This window comes from Zingiber officinale, chromosome 10B, assembly GCF_018446385.1.
Source record: "Zingiber officinale cultivar Zhangliang chromosome 10B, Zo_v1.1, whole genome shotgun sequence".
Lineage (NCBI taxonomy): Eukaryota > Viridiplantae > Streptophyta > Magnoliopsida > Zingiberales > Zingiberaceae > Zingiber > Zingiber officinale.
The window spans coordinates 269,124-292,151 of NC_056005.1; the positions used below are offsets into that span (position 1 = coordinate 269,124).

Sequence of the window (23,028 nt, forward strand, 5' to 3'; positions counted from 1 at the left end):
AATTAATTAATTACAAATAGTTTTAAATCTACCTGCCACAAACACCCCGCCTAAGGTTGGAAAGCAATTGTGAGACCCACGTCAGCGCCGCAATGCACGCCGGGATGACAAACGGGCGGGCTGCTTGTCGACTGTTAGGTGCCACGCAAGCACGCAGGGATGACAAACGGGCTACGTTTCTAGGGACGGGATCAATCCTTGATGCATTAGGATTCGCAAAACGCTATCCTTTATTTTTATTTTATTTGATCTTATTTTAAAAGCGAATGATGTGATTAAAAAGTGATTTTATTTTAAAAAATAAAAATACTGACAGGGCAACCACGGTTGGAAAGTAGAAGAAGAGAGAGGAGCCGTAATAAGGCAACAGCTTCGCCGTCACATCGCCCACCGACGCCCAAATCTTAATTTATTTTGTTTCCATAGACGATCGCGATTTGGAACAGCGAGCGAGCGATTGGGCGCCCCCAAATTTAATTCTTGGAGGCCGAGAATTGGAAAGAAGCGTAATTGGAATCCCTCCAATCCCCAATGGCGGAGCTGGCCGCAACGAAGGCGGCGGCCGAGCAGGATGCGAAGGCCAAGAAAGGCGGCGGCGGAAGAGGCAAAGGGCTCCTTCTCGGGCGATTCGAAGTCGGGAAGCTCCTCGGCGCCGGCACCTTTGCCAAGGTCTATGTCGCCCGCAACGTGCGGACCGACGAGCTCGTCGCCATCAAAGCCCTCGACAAGGAAGCCATCCTCAAGGGAGGCCTCGTGCCTCACATCAAGCGTGAGATCTCCATCCTCCGCCGCGTGCGCCACCCCTACATCGTCGAGCTGTTCGAGGTCATGGCTACGAAGACTAAGATTTACTTCGTCATGGAGTACGTCCGCGGCGGCGAGCTCTTCTCCCGGGTCTCCAAGGGCCGCCTCCTTGAGGACACCGCCCGGCGCTACTTCCAGCAGCTCATCTCCGCCGTGGCCTTTTGCCACTCCCGCGGTGTCTACCACCGCGATCTAAAGCCAGAGAACCTCCTTTTGGACGAGAAAGGTGACCTAAAGGTCTCCGACTTTGGGCTTTCCGCAGTCGCCAGCCAGATTCGAAGCGACGGCCTTTTCCACACCTTCTGCGGAACCCCGGCATACGTCGCTCCCGAGGTCCTCTCCCAGCGAGGCTATGACGGCGCCAAAGTTGACATTTGGTCTTGCGGCGTCATTCTCTTCGTGCTCATGGCCGGCCATCTACCCTTTTACGACCGAAGCGTCGTGGCCATGTATCGCAAGATCTATAAGGGCGTATTCAGGTGTCCCCGATGGTTCTCGCAGGAACTCATCGACCTCCTACACCGTCTTCTCGATGTTAATCCCCAAACTCGGATCACCATCCCCGAGATAATGGAGAATCCCTGGTTCAAGAAAGGGTTCCGCCACATTCGATTCTATATTGAAGACAATGAGCTGCATAGCATAACTGAACCAGAAGATGACCAATTGCGGAATGTTGATGAACCTAGTCGGGCGGATGAGCCATACGAATCGGGGTCTGAGTCGGACTGCTCAGTTGCTTCCTGTCCAGCTACTTTCTCGGACGATCTTCGTGAGCCGCTAGGGTTGCCGAGGCCGCCGAGCCTTACAGCCTTCGATATCATATCGTTCTCCAAGGGGTTTGACCTCTCCGGACTGTTTGAAGAAACTGGGGATATGACCAGGTTTCTTTCCAAGGAGCCTACGTCCACTATTATATCCAAGCTAGAGGAGATTGCGAAAGCTGCAAACTTTAAGGTAAGGATGAAGGATTGCAGAATCTTCTTGGAAGGAACAAGGGAGGGGGAGAAGGGCCCGTTGACGATTGGTGTGGAGATATATGAGCTAACCCCTTCAATGGTGGTGGTTGAAGTGAAAAAGAAAGCTGGGGATGGAAAGGAGTACGAAGAATTCTGCATCAATGAGCTGAAGACTGGCTTGAAAGATCTAGTCTATGAGTCACCACCCGTCGCAAAAGCCAGTACCAGCACTGGATAGGCAAATGTAGTGCAGTAAGATCTCGATTTTTTTTTTTTTTGCCTTTCCTTTTTATTTTTATATTTTGAGCACACCACCTTCATGATGGTTGATGCATTGGTTAAAACATCGAAAAAATTCTCTGTTTTCAATTTTGGCAGTTATGTATTCATCCATGATTAATAGTTCAATAGAATTCAGGGTCACTGATTTGTTATATGATGCTCTTGGTCCTTCCATGATTTTTTAGTTCAACTATTATCGTGGCTAGCAATTTGCTGTATGATGCTCTCGGTTCTTATCAATCTCTACACTCTGATTTGAAGGAGCAAATTATCTATGTTATATTCTAAGGAGCATATACTAAGTGTCATATATGAAAGTTTTAGATTTTATGATGATTTTTTTGTGCTAAATTACATATGTATATGTCTATCTGTGTGTGTTCGCGCGCAATTATCCTTCAATGAATTAAGCATTTTGAACAATAGTCTTCAACAGCAGCCTTTAAAAACTTAGTATTCTATTTCATTTGATACATGTACACATTTGTTTTAGCTAATTCTGAATTAGAATTTCTCATGAAGGTCTCAATTTACTCTTGTGGGCATGGTGGATTATTGGGTCCTGATCATGAATTAACTTTGTAAAAAGTATTGTCCTTTCTCTTTGTTGCAAGTATCAATTTGAAGGGAACTTACTTTGGTTTAGATATTTTGCATTCCAAATTTAGTTGGTTGGTAGTGCTCATTGCAAAACCAGATTGAAAAGCTTTCAAAATGCTTGATGTGAAGTGTTAGAAAGATAGAGATCGGAAAAAGTAGATTGGCTTCATTAGAGCTAGAGCAGATATTTGGAAAAAATAAATAAATCAAAATTGCATCTTTACCATTTCCACTCTCATTGCATTACAAGTGCAATAAGCACCTGGTTAATCTTTTATCATGTCCGCTATCTTATAAAAAAAATTTAAAAATGCAATAGGAAACCAGGTTATGATGTTTTACAATGACTGAGCACATCAGGGATATATATGTTCTGTAATATTGGTAATTCGTAGATTTTTCTATTTACCTGGTTTAAGTCATTATTTCTGTTATTTTATCTAACAAACAATTGTGCAACCAGGTTTCTATGTTTTTTTGATGGCTGAGCACATCGGAACATCTTCTGTAATGTTGGTAGGCTTTTTGATAGAAGAGTACAAGCTGAGATGATAGGAGAGGTGGGTTCTAATTTATCTTCTTTCTTTATCACGACATGCTTATTGAATAATGAACTCGTGAACTAAAAAAATGTGGAAATCCTTATTTAGCCTTTTGGATTCCAAATCTTGTGCTTGAGAGGCAGTTGCCATGTCAGTGTCATGTTTATTAATGCAAATTCTAACTGGGAATGGATATAAAGGATAACAATGTTGCTATCTCATCTTAGCAAAAAACAACATTATTGTTTCAGATTACAATGTTTTATTCTGATTGTGTTTAATGTCTTGTTCTCTCTTTTTCTTTTTTTTTATTTGTTCTGTAGGATTCTTGATCTGAAAGCATTACTGTTTGTTATGCCAAAATGAAACTGGAGCGCCACCGACATCACTGATTGTTACTTGGCGTGCAAAGCTTGTGTAGATATTGCTAATTGTTCTTCAAAAGTCAAAACAATGATATTCAAATCCCTACCTCTCAATTTATCAACATCTACAATACAATAGTTGAGGATGGTACTCTTTATTGTGCAATCTTTTATCTTTCAATTTTTGCATTTGGCTCGAATTGGAATAAGCATGATTAACTTGATGAATCTGCTTGAATCATGAAGCCAACAAAGAGGTAGGACTCCCCTGTCAAAGCATATGCTGCATTATGTTTAGATTGCTAGAGATTGTTTGCAATTTTCTTCATTCTCATTGCTCGTGAAGGAGCAAATAGCCATCGAGTTAACCTTTTCTCTATAATCAAACAGTCCTCATCCAATAGGATTTCCTGAATACTTGCATGATTCATGTATATTATGATGTAGGTCTGTATGTTTTTTTGTGTGTTTGTTTGTTTAGACCTAGTATGTAGTAGTGCCCAGAGTCATGTATATCTGCTTTGTTATATGATTTGTGTGAATATATTTTGCAAGAGTTTTACAGCTACAGACCAGACCAGTATCGTTGTAAAGGTCTCGCCCATCTGTTGTTTTACTAGTAATATGGTCCTGCATAGAGGTGATGAGATTCATATAACTGACCCTGCGTGGTTGGCACACACATGGTACCATGAAGATGATCATTGATAATGATGATGAACTTGGAACGCTGGTGCTTGAATGGACTCCCGATGGTAGACAAGATCCTAGATGGCATTGTCACCGTGGCCTACTGTTAACATTCTCAGCCTTGCAGGCATTTGCTATCTAACTTATTACCAGTTTTGGTACAAAATTTGTCTGTGAATAACAACCGTTTCTTAAAAATTTATTCTGCCGTAGGTTGCCTTGAGGCTGTAGCTGCTAGTCAATTTAGCTTTTGCTCTTCTTGTCATTATCTTGTTGTCGGGTCGAGGAGAAACTCTCTGTATTATCCTTCAACTGCGTCTTGCCGTGACTACTGATGAAGATGACTCTTTTCCATCTGTTTGATGTCGTTTTCTTGACATGGAAGTTAAATGGTTATATTTAACTTTGGTTTTTTGCTCAACTTCTTCTCGTAGCAAGTGGTGTTATGAATTTATTTCATAAGTATCTATTTTGAGAATTAGTTAGGCAAAGCTCGAATTTTAAAATTCTTTTAAGAAAAATCAAATGAAGAAATCTGTTCTTTTGAATATACACACATATATATGTTTGAAAAGTTAAATACGGAATTTTTTTATGTTTATATATTTTTTTAAATTAAAAACTATGTTTTTTATTAAATATTTATTTTTCATTAATTTTCTTTAAGGTTGGAAATGTGGGAGGCGGCCCATGATCCTTTTAGAAGCCCAAACGCATGTTTTTTTTATACGCGAGGAGAATTTAATTAGTTGTATTCTTTCTTGCAAGCGAAATCGAAGAAAAGCAATGGCGAGGCGATCACATCTGATGGAGATCGGGTGCATCGCCTGCGACGAGCTGTCGGAAGTCGGCGCAGGCGAGAGAGAGGGGTGGCTCGATGATCCCTCCCTCCTCGCCGCTCTCCACCACCACTCCCTCGCTCTTGCCTCCGCCACTCGCCCGATTGCCCTAGTCCTTGGTTGGGACCACGATCATCGATTCTCCTCCTCCGCTGTCCGAGACCCAATCAAGATTCACCCGGTGTTGTCTCCATACGAAGGCCGTATTACCGCCCTCGAGTGGCTTCCCTTCGGTGACGTCCTCGCTCTGGCACTCGGCACCTCTGCCGGACTCCTCCTCATCTTCTCTGTTGGAGGCGATCTGATCCACAAGCAGGTCAACGGAGTTCCATTTTAACCTTTATCTCCTCGATCTTATTCAGGATTGATTTGGTTATTTGTTTGCCTTCTGATTTGTCCATGACATTTTTTTTGTCTCGTAGCTTGTTCATACTGGGCATATATTGAGGCTTAGATTTCGCCAAACTGCAAAAGCAGATGGAATTGGGGAAGGCTCCATTTCTGAGGAACTTTGTGTGGTATTGCCTGGCGTGGTTGCCCGCTTTGATGGTTCGGATATACAGGTAGAAATTCTATCTTATCCTAACTTCGAACTAAAGTACAAGCTTCCTCTGTTGACTGATCATTTTAATTATGTCATTATGATTTTTGCACCTTCAGTTGAGTTCATTTTGATAAAACGATTTCTCAGAGGTTTTTTTCCCCATATATCTACAATTCAACTTTCACTTTGCAGAGTTTACTTCATAGATGGTTTCAAAAGTCCGAAACAGGAATGTGGGAGAATAGCCTTAATAAATTGGAGTCAGAGGATGATGAAACTTCATATGGGAGGATACCTTTTCAGGTTTGGAATGTTGGCAAGTTTGGAAGTTGTGTTGATGCAGCTATCACAAGCATAATGCCACCGCCACTCTTGGAGCTCCAGGTGAAGCATCATCCTTTCTAGCATTTTTCAATAAAGGTTTCCCACCATATTATGTGAACTGTGCTGGAAGTTGCCTGAGTTGATTCCGATATTGAATTCAGCTGTCTTTATTACTGGGCAGTCAAGTCAGCGTTTCTATTGTGCGATTACCATTGGGAATGATTCTGTGATTTCTGCATATAGGTATGCTCAACTTAATTTTGCTTAGGGTGGATTAGGATATTTCAATAGTTTTTTTGGGTAATTGCTTGTATGTTGCTATTACAGGCTTTCAGAGGATAGGAGTAGATCTTTAGTTGGAACAATCCTCTCGAAGGTTGTCCCTGTTACATTCTCAACCATTGCATCATTTTCAAAATTGATATGGCGAAATGAGTCTAATGCAACAAGGAAGTCCCGCCCAACACCTCAGTCATTTGCTAAAGGTTAATAGTTAGTTATTCTTGTTTCATTCTCCAAGTGAACTCACAAGTCTCGTACATATGTCCAAGCTAAACTGTTATATTGCTAAACGTCGTTATTTGGTTATATATATGAGGAGTTGCTGTGTGACCACAGGCATGATAAGAGAATCACTGCATAAACCATGTGACAAAATGCTTATTTTTATGTCGATGATGGTTCCCATTAGGCCATTTTGAACTGGCACAATTAACCTATATGTGTGGCGGAATGGGAAACTAAATCAGTGTTATTGGATTGAAATGTTGGCCTATTAGTTCTTTTGTGTGGCTCAGAGTTGGTTTCACTTTCCATAGGTAACTATGCTTGTGTATTACCATTGTGGAGGCGGATGAAGTTGGTACATTTATTTTTCTTTTTGACTCTTGATGGAAGGACCTTAAATCAACTACTGGAAAAGGAAGCTCAGGAGTTTTTACCTTTGACCAAACAATGAGAGCAGGCCCCATTATCGATCTCAAACTTGGTTGTTTTTTTTTGTTAATACTCAGTGATACCCAGTTTTTTTTTTGTTTTTTTTTTGGCTTCATGGTTTTGACTTATAGATGTGTTGAAAAGGCTTAAAAATTATAATTTCTTTACTGAGAACTGAGAAGTACTAAATAAAGTTAATTGAGGCAGTGGTTTACTTTAAATCACATGCAGATCTATGCTCAACTAGCAATCTGTAGAAGGATGAGCAAACTAGTAGTGTTGGATCTTTATAAATTAACTACAACTTGCAAAATCACATACACACTAATTAGTATTTTGACACCACCATAATCCTAGCGATACTGGAGATGTTTTCACTATGGAATGAGACCTAATGGTTATGTGAAAATCATTTTCTTTAATCCTACCAGTCTGTATAGTTGCAGAGTTTTCCAATCTGCTATTTCTCAAACAGTCAGTTTAACAACACATTATTAACCAGGACTAAAAATCTGGGGAAAAAAAGCTGTTATTTCTGAATTAACCATGTGAATAAAGTGATGGTAGGATTATAGTTGTCCTTGAAAGGAGTCTGAGAGTTAGGTTCTGAGGGACTTAGAAGTTAGAATCTCCACATCTATCATCAAGCTTGGGCATACTTTGCAGTTTGCTCATGGCTCTACCTTGATAAAACAATTATAATATGGCCAACCCAGAAATGTGTTTCGTGATGGGGGAAGGACCATGCTAGTTGTCTGAGATCGATGATATTGTGGAATAGCTTCTTAGTTAGCTTTTTAGAAGCTGACATGGTTGATTCCGCAAGATCTTGTTTCAATCCACAAAATTAGCTATCTTCTAGCGTTGATAGATAACAAAAGAGTGGTTAACCATATTGATCAACTATATAAGATCTTAATATATAGAAAACAGGAACTTATATTTGTAAGCTTTCAGTAAGATTAGAAAATACCCAATGAAGACATACAGAAACTCAGGCCTACAGTTCTCAGTTGTGATATATTTTTGAAACCATATACTTTCCACCAAAATCGTAATTGGTTTTTTTCTGGAGTTCCGTTTTCATGGTACTTTTTTGTCTCATTCATTACTTAGCTTGTTAAGGAATGAAGTCTCCCTATATGAAATGGTCCATCATCTTCTGTATGAAAACGTGCCCTTGACTCATTCTATATTTGCGTTGCTGCAGCATCTCCTTTAACTTGTCTTAAAGATACACGAAGGAAGGGAGAGAAACTCACATTGTCTCCAAGTGGTACCTTGGCTGCAATAACAGATTCTCTAGGAAGAATTCTGTTACTAGATACTCAGGCACTTGTAGTTGTGCGACTGTGGAAGGTTTCCATTTTCATTGGTTGAATATAACAGAATTGTTTAGACTATCCTATACCCCTTTCAGTTAGAAATGATATGTATGAAATTTCTGCTTTCAGGGATATCGCGATGCTTGCTGTCTTTTTGTTGAGACGCTAGTAAGCAAAGATAGAGCATCATCGAGTTCCAGTAATTATGAATATACAAAAGGCGACTATTGTTTGTGTTTAGCAATTCATGCACCTCGCAAAGGGATAATTGAGGTAAGTTTTGGTCTTCATATTCTTGTGAATGTTAATACACGAACAATGAACGAGGTGTCATAAGCAATTCAAAACCAGTTGTTCAAAAGCCTCCTTTGCATCTATTTTTCATTTCATCCTTACTACTTGTTTGTACTTTGCAATAGTGGAAAAAGATCTGGTTATCATGTAAGATGAATCTGATTTCGCAGATTTGGAAGATGCGAACTGGGCCTCGCCTTCTAACAGTCCCTTGCCCTAAAGGAAGCAAAATTCTTCAGCCATCCATTAGGTCTGGATCCTCGTCCCAATCGCCATATATTCCCTTGGAAGTTTTTGTACTCAACGGAGATTCTGGACAAATATCTGTTCTAAACCGATCACTTTCTTGATATTGGTAAGAGACTCGATACAGTTCTGAGCACTTTTTTAATCTCCATTTACTGGTATTTGTTGTGCATTTTGTATATTTCAAGCACAAATTCAACCTTATTCAAATAATACTTTTTGTCTGGGTAATGTTCCTAAAGCTTCTTAAATTATTATTATTATTATTATTATTATTATTATTATTATTATCTTCTGTTTGTTATTACAAGTGCGAGCTATGCATTAACTTGGTCCTTCCTAATTCGTAATTAGTAGAATTATGGCACGCAAGCAATTATTTGAGAAAAACTCCTATTTATGGCACCCAAGGAATTAGTAGATTTGTGACGTTGAGATTTTGATAAATTGTTTAATCTTTACAAAAGTAACACCATTATGTCAAATGAGATGATAGTTAAGGGTGAAAAAAAATCCATTTTCTTCGTATCATTTACTTTCTTTTATTTTTTTTTAATATATTAACATCATCAAATATTCTGGAGTGTTGTAATTTTTATATCTTTTGATTATTAACATATTTTTTACGATAAAAAGTAGTCTGTTATAATTGTGATACCAGTTTTTTAACGATATTAATTGGTGAATCTGTTTTGGATCGATAAATTGAATTGAATAAATTCGAAAATTTACCTCGTACGACGGTTAGGTTTTGATCTGGGTTCTCGGCATAATAATAATATAATATATTGGAATTTTCTATATTAAATTAAAATTAACGAAATTCAAATTGTAATTCTTTTTCATTTTGTTATTTCATCTCACCTATGCAATTCAAACTGATCATGAATGTGGCATCTCACAACACAGATAGCTATGTTTTCATTTTGTGTCACCCTGCTTCTATAGTCTATACGCTATTTTATATATGCATACGATCCATTTCTCCATTTACATATATAGAGCTAGCACTGACAGAATCACTAAAACCTTTAGCTAGCGAGCTATAATTATAATATCAACACTGAGGCGATGTGTTTCTCGATCGTCCGCTCCGGCTACGAATATTTACATATATACTAAACACATGCATAAAAGACTACTTGTACTTGGTTAATCAAGAGAAGAGGCGTCTCAAGCCGTCGGCTCTGGATGAGGAGGCGGCTCCTCGGTTCATCTCCTCGGCGATGCTGGCGAGGGCCTTGAGGTTGCATCGCACGATGGTGTCGGCGAAGAAGCAGGTCTCCTCCCCGGTGTTCCCCTGCGGCACGTCCACCACGTAGGACTCCACCACCACGGTGCCCTCTCCCCGTCCGTGCAGCGTGATGGTGGACCGGTAGTTGGCCAGGCGATGGTCCCCGCCGAGCACCGTGAAGCTCATCAGGTGCCGCTCCTCGTCCAGAGCGTCCAGCCGCTCCGTGCTGGTCTCCGCGGGGAGCCCGGACACGACGGTGACCTCCCGGACGCTGCCGACGCCGCCGTCGCCCGCGCGCAGGTCGCAGTCGCGCAGGAACTGCTTGTAGTCCTGCGGCCGATCGAAGCGGCGCACCAGCGACCACACCACCGGCACCGGCGCCGCCGCGTACTGCACGTTCACGGAGCTACACTGCCCCGGCGCCGTCCGCCGGCAGTGGTACCGCCGCACCACCTCCTGCGTCGCAGGGCTCGCCGCCACCGGGCTCGGCAACAGAGGCATGGCATCGATTCGATCCTTATCGTTCCATTCCCACTTCGCCTGGCCCATCTAATTTATAAACCGTCAGCCTTTAGGCCGCGCATGGCGACAAGACAAGGCGTGTCCGTGGGCCACCCTCCCTCGGAACCGCACCCCCTTTTCCCTATTTTCTTACTCCATTTCTTATTCATTAAAGTACAGGACCGGAATCCGCTAGCTGCTCCAGCTCCGTCCCCAACCAGGCTTATCTCCGATTGCCATTGGTCGTCGATGTGGCGGCCGGATGCATCAGCAGTCAGCAATCAGCATCCGGTGGGTGGGTTCGATCGCTAGCTCACGGTTTAGTTAGGCTCGTTGTCAGTTGGGAACGAAGGCATGCGTTACGAAATGGTGGAATGAATGGGAGGGGGACAAAAGATCGAGTGTCAGTAACCGAAACGGCGGGGGATGCGGCTGGCTAGGTTCAGCGAACGGATGACGTGGCGCCCGCATTGTCCATCGCAAGCCAACGCGCTCGTTAGGTGGGGACTGGGGAGCCTTTCCCCGCAAAAGGCCCCGCGCGCAGCACGTGACGTGGGAGCGCTCCCAGCGAGATATAGATCGCCTCGCCCGCCACGTTTCGGAAGGGTGAGTAGGACTCCGGGAGTGGGTGTCGTTAAGGTGTCGACACACAGAAGGTCGAATCATGAATAAATTAAATATTTATAAATAAGTTTATGGTTTGATTTTATAATAATTTATTTATGATCGGATTAATTCTTATAAATAAAAATTATGAACCATTTCATTATCAATTTTTTTAATAAAAAACATTATAAATAATTAAAATAAATTAATAAAAATAGCGTGAAGTTTCAATTTGGCCGTTTGTAATGATTTTGCTTTGCTTTGTTCTTTATTTTATTTTATTTTTTTAATTTTTAAATTTTCTCCTGAATGCTTAAATTTATGAGAGAAATGGACAACTAAAAGAAACCAAACCATTAAAACAAATTAATGTAAGATATAAAGGCATCAAATGAAGGCGGGCATATACCAAACATAACACATGGATGATGAAAAGTCGATATCATTTGGTTGTATGGTTCTCATCGGGCAACTCCTATTGCCTCTGTTCGATTGGATTAGCATCGACCACATTCGCATCACATGGCCGGATCACAATTAACGAACCCTACACAGTAATTAAAAAGTTAAGCATTGTGCTACTTGATTTCCGTGAAACTTTATTAAGGAGTTAGAGAAGGGAGGACGACGGGTACCTGAAGCCCTAAGACAAAATTTCGGCCAAGGCACGGTCACAATTCGACTAAAGTTGCTTGCATCACTTGACATGTGTTTTGGGAGAATTCCAAGCACTGTTGTACTTGTACAGTTTATAAAATTGACGTGTCTGTACTTATTGGATTGGCTCACTTGAAACAGTGATATACTTTCAATTACTATTCTCTTGAGAGACCCATCTCTTTTGAACTAGCGAATCTACATATAACTAAAAGGAAAAGATAGGGTCATTGGATAGATTGAGAAAATTATATGATCCTAGCTAGTCACATCATCCTTCCACTGATCCACCATCAGCAAAAGAAAGGTATGAATATGATGATGATGCCATGTTTCCGAGAAGCATGCATGTTTATTTATCTCACTGTCTTAATTATTTGACAATTTATAATTCTAATCCAGCGATCTTTATACTTTCATTCATTCTCCCACTCGCTTAATAATTCCCTTCCCTTGTTTTCCTTTGCTCCTTTCCTTTCAAGGAAGGAAAATCAAATATAATCGAAGAAGAAGAAGAGAAGTATGAAGGAAACGATCCGTTGCTGCATCTCCTGCATCCTCCCCTGTGGCGCCCTCGACGTCGTCCGCGTCGTCCACGCCGACGGTCGGGTCGACCAGATCGTCGGCGCCGCCACCGCCGCCGACGTGATGCGGGCCCATCCGAATCACGTCCTCCGCATGCTCGCCTCCGCCTCCTCTGCTTCTCCCAACGCCGCCGTCACGCTGCCGCCCACCGCCGACCTGCACAGGGGCAAAATCTATTTCTTGGTTCCCGCGCCGCCGCCGCCGCCGCCGCCGCCGCCGCCGGCGGCGAAGAAGGCCGGCGGGACCGGAACCAGGAGGCGGCGGAGGAAGAAGAAGGAAGCGGCCCTCGGCGGCGACGTGAATGGGGAAGGCGAGAAGGCGAGGCTGCTGCTGGTGAACGAGAGGTACTTATCGGAGATCATGTCGGAGAGGGCGGCGCCGGAAGGGCGGCGCCGGGGAAGGGCGGCGGTGTGGCGGCCGCACTTGGAGAGCATCTCCGAGGTCTCCTGAAATATCACTAGTGATCTCTGAGCATTAAAAATCGATTATTAGTTCGTTAATTATCCATGGATCCTATTTTATTTTAAATTCGAGTATTTAATTATCCTGTTAATTTGGTTTTCAAACTTCCCATGATAATCTCAAATCATTTCCTCGCTTGCGTTATATTGCACAGGAATCAGGATTAGATAGATGATGAGAAACATAATTATTTACAAGAGATTAAATGCATGTTTTATAAAATTAGAATTAACAATGGAATATAGAAAAGAAATGATGTTTTAATAAATAATAGAGGGAAGCGATTGGTAGATATAATTAGAGAGATAGAGAAAGGTGGTGGCTCACATGGGAAATCCCTTTGCAAGCTAACACAGACACACAATTAGTGGAGGGGAGCTCTCACTGGGCAGCCTCTCATCATCATTGTCTAATTAAAAGAATTACTGTTCTTAGAATCTGATTAAATCTATGTCTTCAGACCTTCAATCCATGTATTCTTGATTGAATTAATAAAGTAGTGTTCCATTTGAAAAGAGAGATCCCTCTCTCGATAAAAACCAATCTTATCGACTTTCACCATTTTTTTTTTTGTTAAAATTTTGGTCAAAATTTTAAATGCAGAGCAGGCATATTCATGGGCTCGTAATCAGGCTCATATTTATAAATGGGCTCGATCGATGTTTCATTCTCATTTTATTTAAATCAGTGTGCCACCTTGATTTAAATCAGTGTAAAAAAACAAGAAAATATTGCTCATCAAACTTGTTCGATGCCCTCTACTATAACTAATAATAATAATAATAATAATAATAATAATAATAATTTCAGTTAATCTCATTGACTATCTTAGAGTGATCAGTCTGATGCTATAAAAATTTTCCATTGATCATCAGGATAAATCGAGAAGCGCAAGTGACGACCAACCCAGAAATCCAAAATCTTAGTTGCATCTCTCATTTAGAAGAAAAATTCTTATAAATATATCATAGTTGGGGTTCTACTAAGTGATAATCTGATGTTCTACTGCGGCACCATAGCTCCGGAGACAAAAAAAAAATATCCAAATTAAATTTTTATAGTGATCGGTTCCACTGTCAAAACGACCTCATATCAAAAAATCCTTAAATCGGTCCCGCCATCGAAACGGTCCCATATCAAAAAAAAAAAAAAAAAAAAAAACCCTAATGGATTTTTTGAAGACAACACATGTCTCCATGCTTATAACTTGGGATAAATAATTTCGACAAAACTAAAATAGGATAATTTTTTATAGTGACTGAATCTACTCATGACGGTTCCATACCTCAGAAATCCTGAAGAGATATTTTAAGGAAGCACAATTTCACTTTAGTATTAAGAGGACACGAACACAATATCTGAGATAATATTATATAAATATTATAATTTTATTTATTACTTAAGAGGACTCGATTCCGACACATCAATGCCCTATTGAAAGTTATGGAAACAGAATCTCTTAGCAATCAATCATCAAATGCAACAGTTTGACAATCTCGCTGTAATGGTCAACTAAATATAATTGGTCCTTTCGAAATGCACATGGAAATCAATCACTCGATATGACGACATGGGATTCTAGCATGAAGTATACCGTGATGTTGCAGAATTCTACCGTCCTCAACTGTTCCAGCTGGTGGCTAGAAATCATATTGAACTGTCAATCAAAATTAATATGAAATAAATTTGATAAGGTCAAACTCAACCTAAAGTGATTCAGGTCTAATTAAACTTACTTAATACACTCATCTCAAAGGTATCATCTATGCCCTTAGGTTGCCGACGTACTCCACGTTTTGGATCACGTATCACCTATATCTTTATCTTAGTCGTTGATATCTCCTCCGGCTCGATCTCAGATCCTGACATCATCCATGTCTCAGCCTAGATCGCTGACATCTGCCATGATTGGATCCCAATATCACCTATGTTTGGCCTTAGTCACCTCCAACTCAGTATTCGATCTTGGCACATGCATCATCCAGGACTCGACCTAGATCGTTGACATCCTTTGTGTCTCGGATTTTAATATCATTTATGTCTCGATCTCAGTCGCAAATATTCCCTCCTGGCTCAGTTCCTGATCTCGATGTTCCCACATCTCAATCTTAACTCAATCGTTGACATCATCCCAATTTAGGCCTCACTGACATCATCTACTCTTAAGATCACTCAACATCAACATCATTTCTTCATCCGTCCTTAGATCAGACCTCCTCTATGCGGGGCCTAGAAAAGACAGCTTTTCCCAAAATAAAAGGTGGACAATGATTGCAAATATTTTATGACACATCATAGGATGAATGGTTCGAAGATGCAATTATGAAATTGTCAAATCTGATTTCCTAGATGTGCTCCTTTAAATACATGACATTTAATGAATGGAGAGCCAGAGAGACAACTAATGACAATCTGATTTATCCCCTCACCGACACATACAAGGATGATGGAGGGGCATACTATCTTTGTAGCATGAAAATGCTCTTATGACAACTATATAAGCACTCATGAATTTCTTCCCCATTCTTGGACTCTACCAAGTTATATACTTCTTCTCCGTCTTCTTCCTTCATCATACTATCTCACGCAAACTCTAACTTAAATCCTAAACTTGGAGTGGTCTGTCAGGATCCATCCCTAGCATCATTCTAACCCTCTTTTAGAGTGTAGCTTGAGTTCCTTCATCCTTTTTACCTATGATCTCTGAAGAACTCACATGTCAGCTTGTTCATTGATTAATGACTTGATCATCCATGGTATTTGACTGAAATTAGGGATGTAAATGAATTAAAAGTTTTTGAATAAATTTAGTGTTCGACTTAATAAGAAATTGTTAATGTTTATTCAATATATACAAGATCAATTAAATGAACAACCTTGAATAACTCTTTTAACTAAACGAATAAATTTGAATAGATATATCGTGAACCATATTCGTGAATAAAACTTTTATCAACTCGCTAAATAAATAAAGAAATGTTCAAAATGAGCAAAAATATTTTTATTATCAAACTCAATAACTAATTCAATAAGTTTAAAATGTAAAAATTTGAAGCAATCAAACAAACTTGAATTGAGAGCTCAATTAACATCTAAACAAACTAAGCTAATTTGAACAATCATTTTAATGACTTTGTTTATTTTAGGTTTAGCTCAGGTTGAATTAATAATCTTAAATTTGGCTCGGCTTTTACGCCCTAATCGGAACAAACCGCTTGAAAATCAAGCGTCTTGCAAGATTACCAATTTTATGTGTTATGCACCATTAGCTAGCTATTAATCATTAAATTCTTTATTTATTTGAACGCATGCGGCAGGAAGTAGTATATAATTCTTAAAGCACATGTATAAATCACAATTCCTCCATGCATATAAAGCGTGATGCGACTGGATTTAGTTTTAAGCGATGAATCGATAGTGCAAGGAAAAAGCTAGCTAGAAGTGGTGCTGAGGATCTGGCCCTCCTGGCACTGCTCTCTTGCCGAACCCTCGAGGTTCGTAAACTTCGGAGCTCTGTTTATGTGGGCGTGAGCGTGACTGTGACTGTAGAATTAGCTTTTGCTCTGACTTCCAAACTCGTGGGCTACTTCCTGCAGCTCCTGCAGCAGCACCTGTGATCGCCACTGCCATGAATGCTGCTGCAGCAAATACGAGTATGAGCAAGGAGGACACCACCACCGCTCTCATCATAATTCAGTAAGGCCTGGCAACTAGGTAGGTTTGTATTTATAGAGTAGTAGAGAGATCATATATGTAGCTAGCTAGTCGCGCATCGTTTGTATTCTGAGAGAATCCCTTCATTCAACTAATTTATATTTAATGTGTCAGAGTTAACATATAATAATTGGTCGAATGGGGTCGATGCACTCGATCTCCTGATAGTGATAGATTCTGTCGATTTAGGGCAACCTCGATCGTTTATGAACTAATTTAAGGTGCATTCGGATCTACAGTGCTCAGGTGGATGCGCATTCAATTTTTTTTTCACAGACAGGATTATATTACGAGGAAGCGGCCAAATTAAAAAGTAGAGAGATTGGTTTCTTAGGTATCGTGTGTATACTTTTTTGTCTCTAGGTGTATTTAATCATTAAATTGACCAATTTTACTGGTTTAGTTTGCCTGAAGTGGAAAACGTAGTTGTGTTCATTTTAAGATTAAGATTAGTTTATCAAAGTGCTTTGTAATGGAAGTTGGAGGTATGTGTGGAATGAGGGCCTGAGCTAGTTAGTTATCGAATATTGTTTAATTAAAAGGAGGGATCTTCTAAATCTTATACACGTCGAATTACACGAATAAGCTGCTTCAGTTTCGTTTTAGCTATGTTTTTTCGTTGCCGGAGTCCACGGAAAGTTTGGAAAATTGTGAATTAAGTGGCCACACAATTCTGAAAATATCATCCATGATGGAAACCGGTACTGTTCCAATAGTCTTTTTCACCTTTAGTGCCCTCCTGATTAAGTTGCCAGGCATGTGTCGTATCCAGTGTCCATCCCCGGCAGGCAAGCATCTGTTTCAACAGTGAACAGAGCAAAAAGTGAGTGAACCACCTTTTAGACGCATCATTCTCCTTGTCAAAGTGACTGATTGATCCACCTCCAATAATAATTATTATTATTATTAATTTAGATGTTTAAATTTGGTCGAGTTAAGTTTGAAGTTAGAGGCGTCAATCGGACTCAGCCACTTTCCCATATAAAATTGATCGTGTCAGGTGCAACCTAGCTGCGATGGGCTGGGCTGGGCTGGGCTGGGCTGGCCTGGCCTGTCAGTCAAGCAGAACTCGGGACGGTGCCGACCCAATTGTCTCGATTAATCGTGTGAACATCCAACATGCCGGTTTTTAATTTGCCCTTTACTTTTGTTCAATTTTCAATTAATGTCTTAATAAATAAAAAAAACTAAGGGATTAAGTCAACATTCTTGACGATTCTGCGTTTATGTTGAATGATAAATTTCTGAAGAGATCCCAATTCCCACTAGATTTACAGACGGCGATTCGATTATATATCCTCTTTCCGCCCTGAATCTATCTATCTCCGACCGCCGCCATGTCCGATTCGATGCCGCCGCCAATCCAGTGGAGGAGGCCGCCCGACCAGGACCGCAACAACTCCTACAACATGAGCACCGGCATCCTCGCCACCGGCTTCATCTCTCTGGCGCTCGTCCTGGCCGTCCTCGTCTTCCTCCACATCTACGTGCGCCACGTCCTCCGCCGCCAGATTCCCCGTGGCGGCGGCAGCCGCCGCCGCCTCACCGCCATCGACCTGTTCCGCTTCCACGCAGTCATCGCCGGCATCGACCAGCACCCGGACGCCGCGGGGCTCGATCCCGCTGCCATCGCCGCACTCCCGTCCTTCCCCTACCGGAAGACGCCCCCCGGGGAGGAGGTGGAGGAGGAGGCCGCGGGCGGCGGAGCAGAGTGCGCGGTGTGCCTCAGCGCGGTGGAGGAAGGGGAGATGGTGCGGCGGCTTCCGGCGTGCAAGCACGTGTTCCACGTGGGCTGCGTCGACATGTGGCTGGCATCGCACGTTACCTGCCCGGTTTGCCGCGCGACGGTGGAGCCGATTACGGCCAACGCCGAGGTGGTGGAAGTCGGAGAACCTTCGCTGTCGGCGGCAGCGGCGGGGCCGTCGGGAGCGAAGGAGGGCGGGTCGGCGTCGTCGCGGTTTGCTTTGAGCGCGTCGCTGAAGAGGATGGTGAGCCGGAGCCGGTCGTCGTCGAGCCGGCGGTCGCCGGAAGAATCAACAGAAGATTTGCCGTCTAATCTGGACAGATTGTGATTCAACCGTAGCACTGCTCAATAAAATTTCGTCAAATAATTATTTTGTATATTATGATTAAATTTTCCCCTCATTTGCTGCTGCTCAATTGCTGTGCACGACACGTTAGGTAAATAATTAATGGGTGGTTTTTTATGCGGATATAATTCATAAAATTATTTTGGATTTAATAATTCTTAATTTCATATTTAGTTTTAATGGGACAATGACAAAATGAATGGATTGGAGAATCCAAAACGACAACTCGATCGTCATCATCAAATATTGTCAAATCTAACTTTATTTTAGTAGCTTTAGGTTGCTATCCAATGTCAACGAGTTACAGCTTTTTTTTTAAAAAAAAAATAGAGTGTGTTATATATTTTCTTAGAAAAAATAATCGTATAAAATATTTTTTTAAAAAAAGTAAGCTCCTTGATTTTTTACAAATATAACGGAGATTAAGGCTGTAAGTGACAGTAGTAAATTGTTTGCTGTTTATTAATCTCCATGGCTGACATGTTAATTAGGAATTCGTTCGTATTAGTAGCGCAGGGATAGATTAATGGGCCCACGAATAGAATTTCGGCCCGTATTCAAGGCCTAGTCATTCGTTAGGTTAAAGGCCCGGAGTTTGGGCTCGCAGGTGTTCGATATGGGATGTGCCAATTAAGAAGATTGTCCGGCTCACGTCGAACCGTGTCTAACATAATGTTGACTTAAGTCTAACATGAGCTGAAGCAAAATTGAACCATGCCATGAACCTGAGGTTTGCCACGGCGGACGCCGGGTCAAGCCCGGTGCCACGTTGGCATTTAACCGCCGTCCATCGGCAAATAAACGGATGTCGCCCAATCTACTAATTCCAGCGACGGAAGCCAATTTAATTGCATCGGCCGAATCAAGAAGGCCATGCATCAAGATTAAATAAAAGCAGACAAAAGAGATATTAATCGGAGGAAAAATTAAATAAATAAATAAAAGCAAAAGGAAGATATATAATGAATAAAGGAAAGGCAAGGAAATGAAAGGAAAGGAGACAAATTGGGGCGGTACATGTGATCGACAAAGCGAGGAGGAGTGTGGGCACAGCACGCGAACAAACACTGCACATGCACACCCCCATCATTTTAATCTCCCTTCCCAACTTGCGAATTCTATTCTTTTTTATTTTATTATTTTATTTTATTGTATTTTATTGCATTGAAAGCGAGTATTATTTGAAACAGCTCATCCCCACCCTACTCCGCATCGATCAATCTGTTCATCGCGTCAATCGTAAATTTGATTAAAATTCTTAGGAAAATTAATTAATTAATTATCAATAATAATATGAAAATGAAAGGGAGATATATGTGGATATATATGATGAGGCAATGCAACAAATTGGGTCACATCAGCGGCACGTGGTGGCAGATTCCTGCCTGCGTCGCGCTTAAATTTTAACTGTCGCTCACCGGCCACCGTCGATCCCCTCTCCTCAGACTCCCTCCACTTCCTCACAGCTGTTGCTAGCTGTCTCCCTCATCAATTCTTCCTCCCTTGGCATTGCTTCAAATACAAAAACCTAATCGACGAGTTAAGTGTCTGTTGTCAATTATCCTCCGCCGCCGCCGCCGCCGCCGCCGCCGTTTCTGAAACAGCATGTACGTGCGGAGATCCGCCGCGCAGCTCCCGCCGAAATCGCCAACCGCGGCCGCCGCGCCCAGTCACTTGCCTCGCCACGACCCTTCTTCGGCCGCAATGCTGGCGGCTGCGCAGCAGCCTCCCGCCTGGGTCGTCGACGAGTTCCTCGACTTCTCCGCGGCGCGGCGCGGCCACCGCCGCCGCTCCGCCAGCGACGACTCCGTCGCCTTCCTCGTCGACGAGGCTGGAGGATTCGACGACCGCCTCGTCGACGAGGACCAGCTGATGTCCATGTTCTCCGACGAGCTGGTCCCGGCGCCGCAAACGTCTTCCAGCACTGCGCCGTCGGACCACAACAGCGTCAACGAGGAGAAGCCGGCCGCGCCGGCGGCGGGGACCGAGGAGGCGCAGAGCCTATGCAAAACGGAGAGCGAGACCGCCGGATCTGAGCATCCGGCCGTGGACCCCAAGAGAGTAAAGAGGTACCAGAATTCCGATTGATCTTAATTAATTCGCAATCGATCGATCGATCGACGAAATTCATGAGTTCACGTACGATGGGTCGATGGATCAGGATTTTAGCAAACAGGCAGTCGGCGCAGAGGTCGCGAGTGCGCAAGCTTCAGTACATTTCCGAGCTGGAGCGCAGCGTGACTTCGTTACAAGCACGTATAATTTGCAAATCTGTACAATTCATTAAGATTCGACGGCGAATCTAATTGTAAAATCTCGCAGAATGAAGTTTCGGCGCTGTCTCCTCGGGTGGCGTTCCTCGATCACCAGCGCTCCATTCTGACAATGGGCAACAGCCATCTCAAGCAGCGGATTGCGGCGCTGGCGCAGGACAGAATTTTCAAGGACGGTCTGTGCTCCTTGACATTTAATTATCAAATCCATAACTCCTAATCGTATTAAATTAAGCTTAATGTAGGTGTTCTTTTATATTTATATGTATATGCTGGCTGCAGCGCACCAGGAAGCATTGAAGAAGGAGATTGAGCGACTAAGGCAAGTGTACGAGGAGCAAAATCTGGATAAAAATCATAAAAGAACGGCAGCTTCCGAACCTGTCGTCGCCGTCGCTGCTCCAGAGAAAGAATTGCTCTGCTGACAGAAGAATATAATGCAGAAGTGCATGCCGAGGGAAGCGATGTATTAGTTGGTTTAGTTTCTTCTCTGTTTTGTTCCAAGTGAGTAATGTAGGCATTGATTGTTTAATTGTGCATTTGTTTGCTTAACTGTATTTATTTCCATTGTGTTGGGGGAAAATTTGTACCGTGTGCTGCTTGAGCAGAGTAGTAATTAAGAGTTTCTTTGGGGAATAATTTGTAATTTGTATGATGAGAACTTCTAACGAGAGGTGTCACTGGATTTGTGTCTAGCGACGTCGATTCATTCTAAAGCAGAGTCAAAAACAAGCACAATAATTTGCTTTCTTGAAAACTCTGCTTCGTCTTTCATTTTCCTACCTTTCTCCTCGAGTATGCAATGTATATGTTTTTTTTTACATTCTGTTTTCATTACTGGTCCCGTCTGAAAAATGAAAAACAGAAAAAGATGATAGATTGGAAATATGACCCTGTAGTTAATTTGATAGAGACTCCTTAATTGAAAATAAGATTTAGATTTCGCATGCCTTATTTGTGGATGTAAATCTTCTTTTATATTATTATTATTATAGTATTTATGTATATATTTCAAAGTATATGTATATTTTCTAAGGCGTTTTAGGAAAACATACGTAAAAATATTCCTAATATTTTTCCTTAAGTGAACATATAAATCACTGATGTGATAGATTGAAAATTTTTAAAATATGATTTACTTACTAGATATGCTATGTTATCAATAGTACAAACTTCAAAAAGGTACGATTAAATATATAGGAGATCCCACTGTAGACCTATCAAACACTGTTCTGCAAGGACGTCTCAGCTCGATCGTACTAAATAGAGTTGTTTTCCTTCACTCAACTATCTGATTGTTGGAGCCTTTTGTTCGATCAAACACATCGTTTATTCGGCAGGGACGGTGAATTGAGAGATTTATAGTCGTTCGGACTTAACCCCAGTTGCACGTTTTTAAAGGATGATTGTTCGAATGATCACCTTCGATCAACCTCAACTTCACTCAATCGATGGACGTAGACTTTTGATTATCTTAATTTTAACCTCCTAGATAACTACTCTTTCCTACTTTAACTCATTTTTAGTGGACCCTCTTTATCACCATCACCGTATTAATTATAATCATGAAATAATTTGCTTTATCTAACTCTTGCCATTTTTTTTACAAGTCATGCTCAACTAATTTCTTATTAGTTTATTTATTTATTTATTAAAGTCACATCAACCACATTTTTTAATTAAATTACCACTAGTTTCCAAGTCCATCAAAAATAAAAAGTTCGACTTTAATTGCTAATCAACTGACCCATAAAAGACTTTTTAAAGTTACCTCCAATTTTACATAAATTTTAAATTTTAAACTAATAAACTTATGCCGATACAAACATAGTAAGGATGATTAAAAAAATATCTTTAAATTAATAAATAAATCAGTTGATCCCGTTTGAAATTTGAATCGGACGAAGATCGACTAAGATAGTATCAGTATTGATAGATAGATGACTTGAACATACTCAACGTATGTGCACTGAAAAAATGAACTCTCATATGGAACTCAAGGACAGTGGTGATAAGACCGATAATACTTAAGTTATGCGCACACTCAGACAAGCACATGGAACATTAGAGACCAGAAACTAGGGAAAAAATTTCCGGCACAGACCCTCCGATACTCAAGTCGGATATTTTTTTCCCAGAAGAACAGTGTAAAAAGG

At 41.4% G+C, this 23,028-nt stretch overlaps 6 protein-coding genes across 9 annotated transcripts; 5 read left to right on the top strand and 1 right to left on the bottom strand.

The window, feature by feature from the left end:
• The first annotated feature begins 377 nt into the window (after window positions 1-377).
• LOC122028718 (CBL-interacting protein kinase 19-like) lies at window positions 378-8,974 on the top strand. 4 transcript variants are annotated; one of them, XR_006124926.1, is made up of 10 exons: window positions 378-2,007; window positions 3,109-3,205; window positions 3,511-5,397; window positions 5,504-5,644; window positions 5,818-6,009; window positions 6,111-6,192; window positions 6,277-6,434; window positions 8,096-8,244; window positions 8,340-8,483; window positions 8,675-8,974. XR_006124926.1 is itself a non-coding variant. In XM_042587582.1 (2 exons), exon 1 carries the CDS (start codon window positions 532-534, stop codon window positions 1,999-2,001), a length of 1,470 nt encoding a protein of 489 aa, XP_042443516.1. In that variant the 5' UTR covers window positions 378-531; the 3' UTR covers window positions 2,002-2,007; window positions 3,109-3,470. The 4 variants fall into 4 exon arrangements, 2 of the variants coding, with proteins under 2 accessions (XP_042443516.1, XP_042443515.1); XR_006124925.1 differs by having other exon boundaries at window positions 379-2,015; XM_042587582.1 differs by lacking the exons at window positions 3,511-5,397; window positions 5,504-5,644; window positions 5,818-6,009; ... (3 more) ...; window positions 8,340-8,483; window positions 8,675-8,974 and having other exon boundaries at window positions 3,109-3,470.
• On the top strand, window positions 4,933-8,974 carry LOC122028717 (rab3 GTPase-activating protein non-catalytic subunit). Its single transcript, XM_042587579.1, has 8 exons — window positions 4,933-5,397; window positions 5,504-5,644; window positions 5,818-6,009; window positions 6,131-6,192; window positions 6,277-6,434; window positions 8,096-8,244; window positions 8,340-8,483; window positions 8,675-8,974. The coding sequence occupies exons 1-8, from the start codon at window positions 4,933-4,935 to the stop codon at window positions 8,852-8,854; spliced, it is 1,491 nt and encodes a 496-aa protein (XP_042443513.1). The 3' UTR covers window positions 8,855-8,974.
• A 786-nt stretch (window positions 8,975-9,760) lies between these two features.
• Window positions 9,761-10,512, bottom strand: LOC122028719 (abscisic acid receptor PYL12-like). The gene has a single exon (XM_042587583.1). It carries the CDS (start codon window positions 10,483-10,485, stop codon window positions 9,907-9,909), a length of 579 nt encoding a protein of 192 aa, XP_042443517.1. The 5' UTR covers window positions 10,486-10,512; the 3' UTR covers window positions 9,761-9,906.
• Window positions 10,513-12,182: 1,670 nt separating this feature from the next.
• On the top strand, window positions 12,183-12,861 carry LOC122030527. Its single transcript, XM_042589742.1, has one exon. It carries the CDS (start codon window positions 12,271-12,273, stop codon window positions 12,781-12,783), a length of 513 nt encoding a protein of 170 aa, XP_042445676.1. The 5' UTR covers window positions 12,183-12,270; the 3' UTR covers window positions 12,784-12,861.
• A 4,865-nt stretch (window positions 12,862-17,726) lies between these two features.
• LOC122029851 (RING-H2 finger protein ATL40-like) lies at window positions 17,727-18,632 on the top strand. Its single transcript, XM_042588995.1, has one exon. It carries the CDS (start codon window positions 17,847-17,849, stop codon window positions 18,579-18,581), a length of 735 nt encoding a protein of 244 aa, XP_042444929.1. The 5' UTR covers window positions 17,727-17,846; the 3' UTR covers window positions 18,582-18,632.
• Window positions 18,633-19,959: 1,327 nt separating this feature from the next.
• Window positions 19,960-21,601, top strand: LOC122029768 (basic leucine zipper 61-like). The gene is made up of 4 exons (XM_042588895.1): window positions 19,960-20,668; window positions 20,761-20,851; window positions 20,922-21,048; window positions 21,155-21,601. Exons 1-4 carry the CDS (start codon window positions 20,205-20,207, stop codon window positions 21,295-21,297), a joined length of 825 nt encoding a protein of 274 aa, XP_042444829.1. The 5' UTR covers window positions 19,960-20,204; the 3' UTR covers window positions 21,298-21,601.
• Window positions 21,602-23,028: the final 1,427 nt, after the last annotated feature.

Excerpts from the sequence above, each read along its gene's own strand:
- LOC122030527 (XM_042589742.1), top strand. The coding sequence starts at position 12,271 with ATGAAGGAAACGATCCGTTGCTGCATCTCCTGCATCCTCCCCTGTGGC.
- LOC122029768 (XM_042588895.1), top strand. The coding sequence starts at position 20,205 with ATGTACGTGCGGAGATCCGCCGCGCAGCTCCCGCCGAAATCGCCAACC. Across the intron at positions 20,669-20,760 it reads GACCCCAAGAGAGTAAAGAG|GATTTTAGCAAACAGGCAGT; the intron begins GTACCAGAATTC and ends TCGATGGATCAG. Across the intron at positions 20,852-20,921 it reads GCAGCGTGACTTCGTTACAA|AATGAAGTTTCGGCGCTGTC; the intron begins GCACGTATAATT and ends AAAATCTCGCAG.
- LOC122028719 (XM_042587583.1), bottom strand. The coding sequence starts at position 10,485 with ATGCCTCTGTTGCCGAGCCCGGTGGCGGCGAGCCCTGCGACGCAGGAG.
- LOC122028718 (XM_042587582.1), top strand. The coding sequence starts at position 532 with ATGGCGGAGCTGGCCGCAACGAAGGCGGCGGCCGAGCAGGATGCGAAG.
- LOC122029851 (XM_042588995.1), top strand. The coding sequence starts at position 17,847 with ATGTCCGATTCGATGCCGCCGCCAATCCAGTGGAGGAGGCCGCCCGAC.
- LOC122028717 (XM_042587579.1), top strand. The coding sequence starts at position 4,933 with ATGATCCTTTTAGAAGCCCAAACGCATGTTTTTTTTATACGCGAGGAG. Across the intron at positions 5,398-5,503 it reads GCGATCTGATCCACAAGCAG|CTTGTTCATACTGGGCATAT; the intron begins GTCAACGGAGTT and ends TTTGTCTCGTAG. Across the intron at positions 5,645-5,817 it reads TTGATGGTTCGGATATACAG|AGTTTACTTCATAGATGGTT; the intron begins GTAGAAATTCTA and ends TTCACTTTGCAG.